At 38.4% G+C, this 10,768-nt stretch overlaps 1 protein-coding gene across 1 annotated transcript in view; it reads right to left on the bottom strand.

The window, feature by feature from the left end:
* Positions 1-10,768, bottom strand: part of RABGAP1 (RAB GTPase activating protein 1) — a 157,425-nt gene that overhangs the window by 24,442 nt on the left and 122,215 nt on the right. The window contains exons 16-19 of the mRNA XM_003785286.1: positions 10,150-10,275; positions 9,418-9,561; positions 6,735-6,776; positions 6,348-6,476 (exon numbers count right to left, since the gene is read on the bottom strand). Of these exons, the coding sequence (XP_003785334.1) occupies positions 6,348-6,476; positions 6,735-6,776; positions 9,418-9,561; positions 10,150-10,275 (441 nt within the window). The remainder of the gene's footprint in view (positions 1-6,347; positions 6,477-6,734; positions 6,777-9,417; positions 9,562-10,149; positions 10,276-10,768) is intronic.

Raw genomic sequence — 10,768 nt, 5'->3', positions numbered from 1 at the left:
GTTTAGAAGAGGTCTGGTACATTAAATAGATCCTGATTCCAAAGTCCTCACTGCTTTGTGCAGTATGATTAAAAAGGAAGCTAAATAAAGGTATCTTTATTTAGACATGTCCATCTTTCTGTTTAAGAATACTAAGGACAGGGACTGTGTTTTACATTACTCATTGAAAGAACCTAAAATTTACATAGGACTTTCAAGATAAGATACTTCCATACCTACTATTTTATTTAATTCTCAAAACAGCTTTCTGAGATGGGCAGAGCAGGGATTATTTCCCTTATTTTACTGATGAGAAATTGAGACGTGGATAGGTAAAGTGACTTATCTGAAGTCAAGAACTTGTGTGGCAAAATCAGCACAAGAATGCAAATATGTAATGATTCTTACTGCTTATTGGTCTCTGCAGCCTGGTCTGTACTCAGCATAGTTCTTGGCACATAATAAAAACTAGAAATGTTTGATAACTTGAACTGACTTAAGGAAGGTACTCTGGATGCCTATACAGAGTTGGTTATGACAGGGCAGGCCAAAACAGAATGTAAGCAACAGCTACTTTATTTATTTAAGAGTCTTACTCTGCTGCCAGGCTGGAGAACACTGGCATAGTCACAGCTCACTGCAGCCTTGATCTTCCAAGTTCATATGATTCTCCCACCACAGCCTCCTAAGTAGGTGGAACTATGGGCATGTGTCACTACACATCCACCCAGCTAATTTCTTTCATTTTTTTTTTAAGAGATAAGATCTCCCTATGCTGCCCAGGCATCATTTTATTTTTTTCCTCACTACAATAGTGTGGTATAAAGTCAAGGTCTGTGGGACTCCAAGACTTTACTCTGGATCATTTCAAGGAAACATTCTATTTCATTTCTGAGCTTTCAAATTTAATTTGTTCAAATAGTTCATACTCACAATTCCTTCAAAAATCACCAACTAGAATTAGGCATTCTAGTTCTGCCATCAAAGTGTTTTCCTAAAATGCAGAAGCAAATTAGTAGCACAGAACCCAAGCAAGTAAAAACCAGGGGAGACCAGCTTATTAACATAAGAAAGTGGTATCCACTCCCTTTTGACAGCTGGCACAATTCAAGGTTCATTACAAAGAAAGTACCCACTCAGACGTTTCCTCATAAAATCCAATTCTAAAAGGTAGGAATGGCTCGGTGCCCGTAGCACAGTGGTTATGGTGCCAGCCACATGCTCTGTGGGGGGTTCGAATCTGGCCTGGGCCTGCTAACAGGTAGGAACAAGCAAAGAAATAAAACTATAGTTTAGTCTAGTTGTAAGGAAAGCTGAACTTAGGTACAGGGTAAAGAGCAGGCGTCCTCAAACTACAGCCTTCCTAGGACATTTATCTGGCCTGCTGGGTGTTTTTGCCACGGCTGCCTGTCCTGCTTAGCAGCCGACTCGTCCCAGGCCCCACAGTCTGGCCCTCCAATGGTCTGAGGGACAGTGAACTGGTGACCTTTTGAAAAGTTTGAGGACCTCTGGTAAAGAGGGTAAATTTCAACTCTGACATAGAGACTGAGTTACCAGTTATTACATGACTAATATCACCAAAGGGGGCCAATACATAAGTGGTCTTATCCCGTTCATTCAATCTGTATTGACAGTATAGTATAATGATTACAAGAACTGATTTCAGAGTCTGAAATTCCTGGGATCTAAATCCTACTCTATCACTGACTAACTTTATATCCTTAGAGAATTTACTTTAGTTCTCTAACTTTCACTATATACATCTCTAAAATAACCTCATACTGTCACTATGAAGATTATTCCACCATATGAGGGGTTTTTGTTAAGACTCTGTGAATGCACCAAAGAACAAGACTGATGAGCTCACTGCTCTCACAGAGCTTAAATCCTTATACATATTAACTGCACAAGAGATTTGAAAAAGGAATGAAATTCAAATTACTGTTGGTTTCAGATCATGAATGAAAATATCCTCCAAGGGCAAATATTCCCAAGTGTCAAGGAGTTTTATTTCTCCAAATAGCAAATGGATACATTTATATTAATTTGTAGATATTACTATTTGGTTTTTGTATAATATCTTTTCTTTCAAGCAGTTTTAAGTCTGGCATGTTCATTTTATGTTTGAATAAAAAATTCTGATGAAGCAATAGTCCAGAAATCCCATTTCACCACAAGCAGGACCTGTAGCAAAACGGCCAAGACTTTAAGTTTGATCTAAGAAGCTCATGTCTTATAGTATGGCTCCTGTTTCTTTTAAACTAGCCTCACATAACCCACTTGTCCTCAAAACCCCCTGCAATGAGACATAAATAAATAGTTTCCCTCTCTTATTTCTTGAATCAAAAATTTAAAGACCAAAGAATTTTTTTTTTAAAGATTAAAAGATTATGTATACATTGCAGTTAGGAGTATGAAAGGATTGTGGGAGCTCCCAGGACCATTCATGATCTCCTGGAATAATCTATTTAGAGTGGAATTCCTTTTAGATCTGGCATCAGAAGTGGAAATAATCTTTCTATTTCAGGTCACTGCCCCATATAGGAGGAGGAATTCAATGAACATCTGTGTTTTGATATATGTTGCTAAGTTTTAAATTAAGAAAAGGGTAATAAACTCATCAAAAAATGAGCACACTATTTCAGTCCCATAGTAAGTTCACTTTATAGAGAAAGAGAGAGAGGAGGAAAAGCAAAAGGCCTGGAAGAAGCAGCAGAGAGAGGCAAGTAGGGAGAAAGACAGAGAAAGAGATACAGAGGAAAAAAAGACCCACAGGCACAGAGAAGACAGTGAACTTTTAGAAGCCATACACCCATCTTGGGGCCAGTTAAGATACTACTATGCCAAATTCTTTTTTTTAAAATTTCAGATTAATATGAGGGTGTAAACGATTAGGTTATAATGTTTGCTTTGTTACATAAATTCCCTCTTTATGCCAGATATCCTTACATTGTGTCCATTAGGTAAGAACACCCTAATCCCTGTTCTTCCTTCCTTCTCCTTCCCCTCCTTCTAAAAAATTTAATTTGGGGGCACTTTTACAATAAGATGTAGTGGAATAGAGTGGAAAGCATTGGTAATGTGGAGGGAGAAGGCCCAAGATCTATTAGGGTTCCTGTCACTATACAGCTGGTGCACTTGCATACAAGTCACCAGGCTTCTATAAACCTCAGTTGCTACACTTGATTTGCCCTATGTACCTCAGAGGGTACTGGGATGTAAAAATAAGATGCTTGTAAGAACTATACAAATACTAGAAATTACAATAATATCAGAAAGTTAAAACCCAACAATAACAACGTAAGTAGCTAAGTGTTTCCTAGACTGGTATGCAAGGCAAAGCATTGCCAATTCCCACCTTATACAGGAAGTACAGGTGACTCTCGAACAACACAAGGGTTCAGGTGCTGACAACCAGTGTAGGTGAAAATCCATGTATTATTTTTGACTCCCCAAAACTTAATTATTAACAAATACTCTTGACTGGAAGCCTTACAAATAATATAAATAGCCTTATCAACAAAATATACATATTTATATGCTACATAAACATTATATATAAAAGTTAGAGAAGAGAAAATGTTAGTAACAAAATCACAAAGAGAAATTATATTTACTATTTGTTAAGTGAAAATGGATCATTATAAAGGTCTTCTTCCTTGTCATCTTCATGTTGAGCCAGCAGAAGAGGAAGAGGAAGAGGAGGAGGTAGAGGAGGGGTTGATCTCTCGATCTCAGGGCCGGCAGAGGCAGAAGAGTGGAGGAGGTGAAAGGGCAGGTAGGAGAGGCAGGCATACTTGGTTACTGAAAAAAATTCATGTATAAAAGTGGACTTGTACAGTTCAAACCCTGTTATTCAAGGGTCAACTATGCAACCGAATAAATCCATAATTTTGAAACAATCAATAATGGAAAAGAATTTCATTGAGTTGCAAAGCAAGATTTCTTTGTAAATTCCACTCAAAAATTCAAAAGTTTGCTTCCAAACCATCGTATACCATGAACTCCCTTTTCTATGTCTAGAGGGGAGTCCAGAACCACAGACCACCATGTCCACTCCCTATATTGACTAAGACACTCCTACCTCACATGGGCCACAAAATGCAAGTCTCAGGATACACTTGCCCAAATCCAAAAGATAAAACCTCTGGCTGGAAGCTATTTTTAAGCTTCGCGCAAATCAATGTTAACTGTTCTTTGTAAATCACTTAGTAGAAACTTAGCAGTATATTTATTCGTGTACTTTTTCAACTGGTATTTCTTCTGTTGCAGAGCCTCCACTCCAGTGGGGGGAAATAAGACAGGGTAAGGTGATAGGGGCATTAAAGCTTGTGGGGAGCTGCTACTTTATATACTGTAATTAGAGAGGAAGGCTTCTGTGATAATTGAGCCGAAGACTGGGTATAGTTGACAGAAGAGCCACACAGACATCTAGGAGAAAAACCCTACAGGCTGAGACATGAGGGAGTGTAAAGGCCTGAGGAAGCAAAATGTTTGACAAGTCTCAGAACAGCACCAGGATGTCTGCAGTGAAAAGAGCGAGGGGGGAGAGCAGCAGGAGATGAGATCAACGAAGTCACAAGGTCCAGGCCTTGTGGGGGATCATAAACGAATATGACTGTCCCAGGCATTGTTGGCCATGGCAAGAACTCTTGAGGGTTTTTTTGTGTGTGTGAGATAAGCCAGTGGAGTTTTAGGCAAGGGAGAGAAGGGATTGGGAAAAGCCTGGGAGGGGTCCACTGAAGAAACAGAAAATGATGATGATAGTTAGCTAGGGTTTTAGTGAAGAGGGTGTTGATCAGAGCCAGGACATATTTGGACCACCATTAGATGTGGTGGGTGAAGATGGGGAGTGTGAGAAAAAGAGAAGTCAAGGATGACAGCAATGTTTTCAGCCTGACCAACCAGGTACCACTAACTGACACAGGAACACTGAGAAAGGAGCAGATTTTAGAGGGAAATGAAATCATGAACATCTTCTTGTATCCTGAACCAGGTGGAGATAGGAAGAATGACTCAAAGAATCTCAGAACACAGTTTTGCTCTGTGCAAACCCATTCTCTTTGAAAATATTACTGGAAAATGTTTTGATATGTATTTGGAAAACGAGAGAGGAGGCTTGGTGTCCGTAGCAGGGGTTATGGCACCAGCCACATACACAGAGGCTGGCGGGTTCAAACCCAGCCTGGGAGAGCTAAACAATGACGACTGCAACAAAAAAATAGCCAGGCATTGTGGCAGGTGCCTGTAGCCCCAGCTACTTGAGAGGCTGAGGCAAGAGAATTGCTTCAGCCCAAGAGTTTGAGGTTGCCGTGAGCTGTGACACTATAGCACTCTACTGAGGGTGACATAGTGAGACTGTCTCCCAAAAAAAAGGAAAAAGGAAAAAAGAAAAGAAAAACTAGAGAGGAAATAATTATAATAGTAGCCACCCAAGCCTTACTAATTACTAGGTACTATGTTAAGCACTGTATATATCATGTCCACTATGTCTATGTGAGCAATAAAACCTACACATGGTTCCATATTCTCCTGGGAAATTACGTATAAATTTACACACCCTAGCTTTGAGCTACTTTTGTTTCACTATCATCCATTCCCCTATTTTAAGTTTTTATAGGTATTTAAACATTTCTCAGGTTATATTTTATTTACCTTCTTTAAGTATTAAAAGGCAGGGTAGTCTGAGTTAGCTCAGTCTGACATATAACCAAAATCAGAAGTCCTTTATTATTTAATAGATGAGGAAATTAAGGCTTAATGATATAAAGTAACTTTGAATTCGGATCTCTTTCATTCCAGGTTGCTGCTCTATTTCATACATAGTAAAGGTTATCCTTTTCCACCTCTTTAAAAATATGACTTATTATAACATGGACACATAAAGACCTTATATCTTTTACTTTAAAAAAACTGCACAAAGTATAAATGACAGCATCTGAAATGATAAAATTGAATGGGTTTTCTTCAGCATTAATAGTTTCATTTTAAGGAATTTCTGACCATAACAACAAATGCTGAAAGCTAATGATCAGCACAGGGGCAATCATGAGATCTGAGCTTGGCTACTAACTAGCTGTATAACTAGAGGGCTGTAGCTGCTTTGTGTTTTGGTTTCTCTTCAAAATGGGGATGTGATTATACTTTATCTACAGTTTAGGGGAAAAGAGGGCAATGAGACTTAATTCACAGGATATAATATACATGGTAAGTATTTGGGGAATAAAATAAGTATTTGAGGTAAAAATTATATAACATAGAAGAAAGTCATTGTTACTATGATTATGTATTATAAACACTAATACTTGATGAGAAATAGGGATTAATTGAACAAGAGTGTAGTTGAATTAATGCAAAAATCATTTTACCTTCATGTTGCAAGCTAATTCCATTAGTTTTTTTGCATTTTCTTCTGAGCGGTATCTCTTAGGAAGCTGAACCCTGAAGAACTTCAAGGCACCTTCGAAGTCTGTCAACAGCAGGTCATCCTTGGAAGTCTTGAAGAAAGTAAGAAGACACAAACACAATATAGAAAAAAATGTTTACTATGAGATGTATAAGAAGCATTTCATAATCCCAGCATTTTCATCACCCCCAAAAGACATTTCTTAACTTTTGTCAGAGCTACCTGCACATATCCACTGTCAGGAACAACAAAAGAGAGTAGTGACTGCTTAGAATTGAGACTAAGATCGAGGTATTGCAAGTGCTGAACAGGGAATGCCAGCTAACTCAGCTTATGAATAAACAAGTACCTTTAATAATCCAAGGGCGACATTAAAAATAACACTTATTCCCTAAAAGAGAAAAGACAAAAAGAACATTTTCAGTGTTTATATCCAGATTATTATGCTATTCGTCCTCTGAATACCCCACATTTTTAGAGAAGTTGTGAAAACTTAAGTAAGAAAATACATTATCTCAGAATGGTCCTAGAAAATAAAGATTATAGGGCCATCACTAAAAAGTCCCTCAAAGTACATCTCTAGTTTCTCATTTTTCTGAGAGAAGAGCTTCTCTTGCCCCATTCTCACAGTCAACAAAAGAAAAGCCTGCTTCTTCAAAGTATTCCATGTTTCTGAACCAAAGTATAAAGTTGTGGTCTATTAGGAAATAACTCCTGGTGGACTCTTCTGTTACCTTGTGCTGTCCCAATCTGTGGACAACAATCACTCTGTCCACAAGCCCAGAATCCCAGCATTGAATCTGCTCAGGGATCCCTCTAATCTGCCCTCCTTCATCTAATCATTCTGGGAATCCTGGGGGCAAAGGACAAACAAGGGAGGCACTAACCTCTAATGACCAAGTTAAAGTCTTAAAAGTTTCTGGACCTCAGTTTCTATAACTAACAATTTCCCAAGGGTTTTCTGAGATAATTACTCACAAAGTTTATGTGAATTCAGTAGCATAACATCTATGTCTTAGTGACTATTTAACAGATGGTTGCTTCTAATATTGAAAAACTAGATAAAATTTAAAGGTTTGAGATTAGAAATTTGTTATATAAATTATAACATATTTAAATAATGGCATATCTAGCAGCAAGTAAGAACAATTATAATATTTGATCATGTTTATTTCTTCTACTATTTCTCAGACTATCTCAAGCTGGGTGGTAGATACAAATTCTTTAAGAATTTCTGTATGTTTTAGGTATGGCATAATTAAAATAGAAAGAAGGAAAGTATAAGGTGTATGTTCAGGTATATAAAATAAGAAAGATATCAAATAGTATCTATAGTACAATCTATTTTTAAATACACACATATAATATTTCTTTTTTTTTTTTGAGACAGAGCCTTAAGCTATCCCCCTGGGTAGAGTGCTGTGGCATCGCAGCTCACATCAACCTCCAACTCCTGGGCTCAAGCGAGTCTACTGCCTCAGCCTCCCAAGTAGCTGGGACCACAGGCGCCCACCACAACACCCAGCTATTTTTTGGTTGCAGCCATCATTGTTGTTTGGCGGGCCCGGGCTGGATTCCAACCCGCCACCTTAGGTGTATGTGGCTGGCGCCTTAGCCGCTTGAGCCACATGCGCCGAGCCCACACATATAATATTTCAATAGAAATTATACATACACATATGAACACAAACAAAAGCTTAAAGAATATATACCAAACTGTTTAAAAGTAGTTAAAGTTTAGGGAGCAGGACTAGAAGTATTTAAAATTCTTTTTTGCTTATCATTTTCTACAGTTTAATGAACATATATTATTTTTATAATTTTTTTTTCTTAATTGTATACTGCTCCCCTACTCTGCTACTCAAAATGACTATTGTTTACTCCAGTACCTATTTTCTTGTTAGTAACAAAATCCTAATTTTAATCCTGTCCATTTTAAAAAACAAAATCTCCCTTGAAGCTAGATATGGTCACATAACTAAGACCTAGACAGTAAGTTAAAATGCTGGGTAGAACTTTTAGGAAGTCTAGTTTAAAAAAAAAAAAAAAGGAGGCTGGTAATGGTGGCTCACACCTGTAATCCCAGCACTCTAGGAGGCTGAGGTGGGTAAACTGCTTGAGCTCAGGAAGTTGAGACTAGACTGAGCAAGACCAAGACCCTACTGTTACTAAAAATAGAAAATTAGCTGGGCATTGTGGTGGGTGCCTTTAGTCCTAGCTACTCAGGAGGCTGAAGTAGGAGGATAGCTTGAACCTAGGAGTTCAAAGTTGCTATGAGTTGGCTTGGCGCCTCTGGTTCAAGTGGCTAAGGCGCCAGCTACATACAACTAAGGTGGCAGGTTCGAATCCAGCCCAGCCTGCCAAAACAACAATGACGGCTACAACCAAAAAATAGCCAGGTGTTGTAGTAGTGCCTGTGGTCCCAGCTACTTGGGAGGCTGAGGCAGGAGACTCTTGAGTCCAGGAGCTGGAGATTGCTGTGAGCTGTGATGCCACTGCACTCTACCCAGGGGGACAGCTTGAGGCCCTGTCTCAAAAAAAAAAAAGGGAAAAACAAAAACAAAGTTGCTATGAGCTAGGCTGATGCCATGGCATGCTAGCCTCAGGTAACAGAGTGAGATTCTTGTCAATCAATCAATCAATGAATCAAGAAGATGTATCTTCTCCCTTCTCCTAACCCTACTGGGTTGAATACAGATATCATGGTAGAAATTCTAATCCACCATAAGGATAAGAGCCACGTTCAGGGAAGGTTGGCTACTGCAAACCTTCTGACTTCTTTTACATGAGAGAGAGAGAAACACACTTTTATTTTATTTAGTCATTGCTATTTTGGGTTTCTTCATTAAATACACATAAACCTAATACTTACAAACATGATCCGTCGCTTTGGCCCAAGAAAGAGTAATTTAAGCCTAGATTTCCCAGCAATGAAAGAAAATAACTGAGAAGAGCAAATTCTGCTTTGACAGAGCTGACACAGAATATAAATTATGAACAAAAGCTAAAGTGGTATGACCTCTGATACATACCTCACATAAAAGCAGGTCGATGATATGAAAGACCATGTAGAGAGGGAATTTTGCAGTAAATAGTGTAAGAAACCACTGGGAGGCATACATGTGTGCTTCAAGGCTTATATCCAGGAAGTGGTTGTATAGGTCAGGAATGTATTCCTGAAACAGCAAACTAATTAGTTCAGGCACATCTGCATCCACCCAACTCCCACTCAGGAGGCTCATAAATCTACCAGCAATAGGCCACAGAAGTCAGATACTTATGTTTTTCCAAAAATCTCCAAAGTGTTCAGAAGAACACTTATCATCTGGTATTAAGTTGGCAAGTAGCTCTCGTTTCCAGATTGCAGGCTAGCTCTAAAGAAAGAGGAATCTCCAAAATCGTGACAAGTATTTGGGGAGCCAATTTTCATTCTAAGTTACAAAAATATTTGGGAAAGTTTGTCTCACTTATGCTATGAGAAACCTAACCAGTCAGTTTCAGAACATTGGTGAATACTTCTTAATTGAGTGTGCTGTGGAAAGGGCCAGTACAAAGTCATCTGATCTTTTCAATGTTTAGCAGTTCACACCCATCAGGTTCAGATTTTGTTAATCCTGGCATTTTCATCACATAGTGAGAAATGATAAAAATAAAACCTGTCCTTAACTATGGATGGCTAAGGTGCTCCCTGACATCCTTTTATCCATCTAGCTCTCCTTTAACCTGGACTCTTCAGTCAAACATAAGCTAATTTCTCTTTATACCTGCATGAGGCGCTCCAACTGATAAAATTTGCAATGCAGATCTTCAAAGTTTTGCTTAAAAAGTTCCCTGAGGCCATAGTCAAACATGATCTTGACCAGCACACTGAAGGCCTGTTCTTCTGGCATCTGTAACAGACAAGCAAGGGCAGGGAGAGGTGGAGGAGGGGAATCAAAAGACATACTGAAGTATGTTAAATCTGTATATTCATACAGGACATGAAATTTGTCTTTTTATTGTTTTACCAGAAAATTTAGAGCTATGCAAAAACTCAGGTTAAAGTTAAGTTTTGAAACATTGATTTATTCAGCCAAGAAATAATTAATGATTGCTTACTCTGTGTATTCTTGCTCTCAGGAGTCTCCCAGACAACTATTATACAGGGTGTCCATAAAGTCTGCATGCCAATTAAAATTGCACACTATTTTAAATTGCACATAAACTTTATGGACAAACTTTATAATAAATGTAATATGAATTAGATGGAAAGATCAGTAATAATAAAGAATACGCAGTAAGGAGTAGGCTTTGAAGAGAGAATAGAATTTGAGCTAAGTATGAATAGGATGATACGGCTCAGCGCCTATAGCTCAACCGGCTAAGGCGCCAGCCACGTACACC

This window comes from Otolemur garnettii, unplaced genomic scaffold, assembly GCF_000181295.1.
Source record: "Otolemur garnettii isolate 467f Iridium unplaced genomic scaffold, OtoGar3 scaffold00014, whole genome shotgun sequence".
Lineage (NCBI taxonomy): Eukaryota > Metazoa > Chordata > Mammalia > Primates > Galagidae > Otolemur > Otolemur garnettii.
Note: the sequence above shows the minus strand (reverse complement) of the source record. Positions and strands in the feature narration are given on the sequence as shown.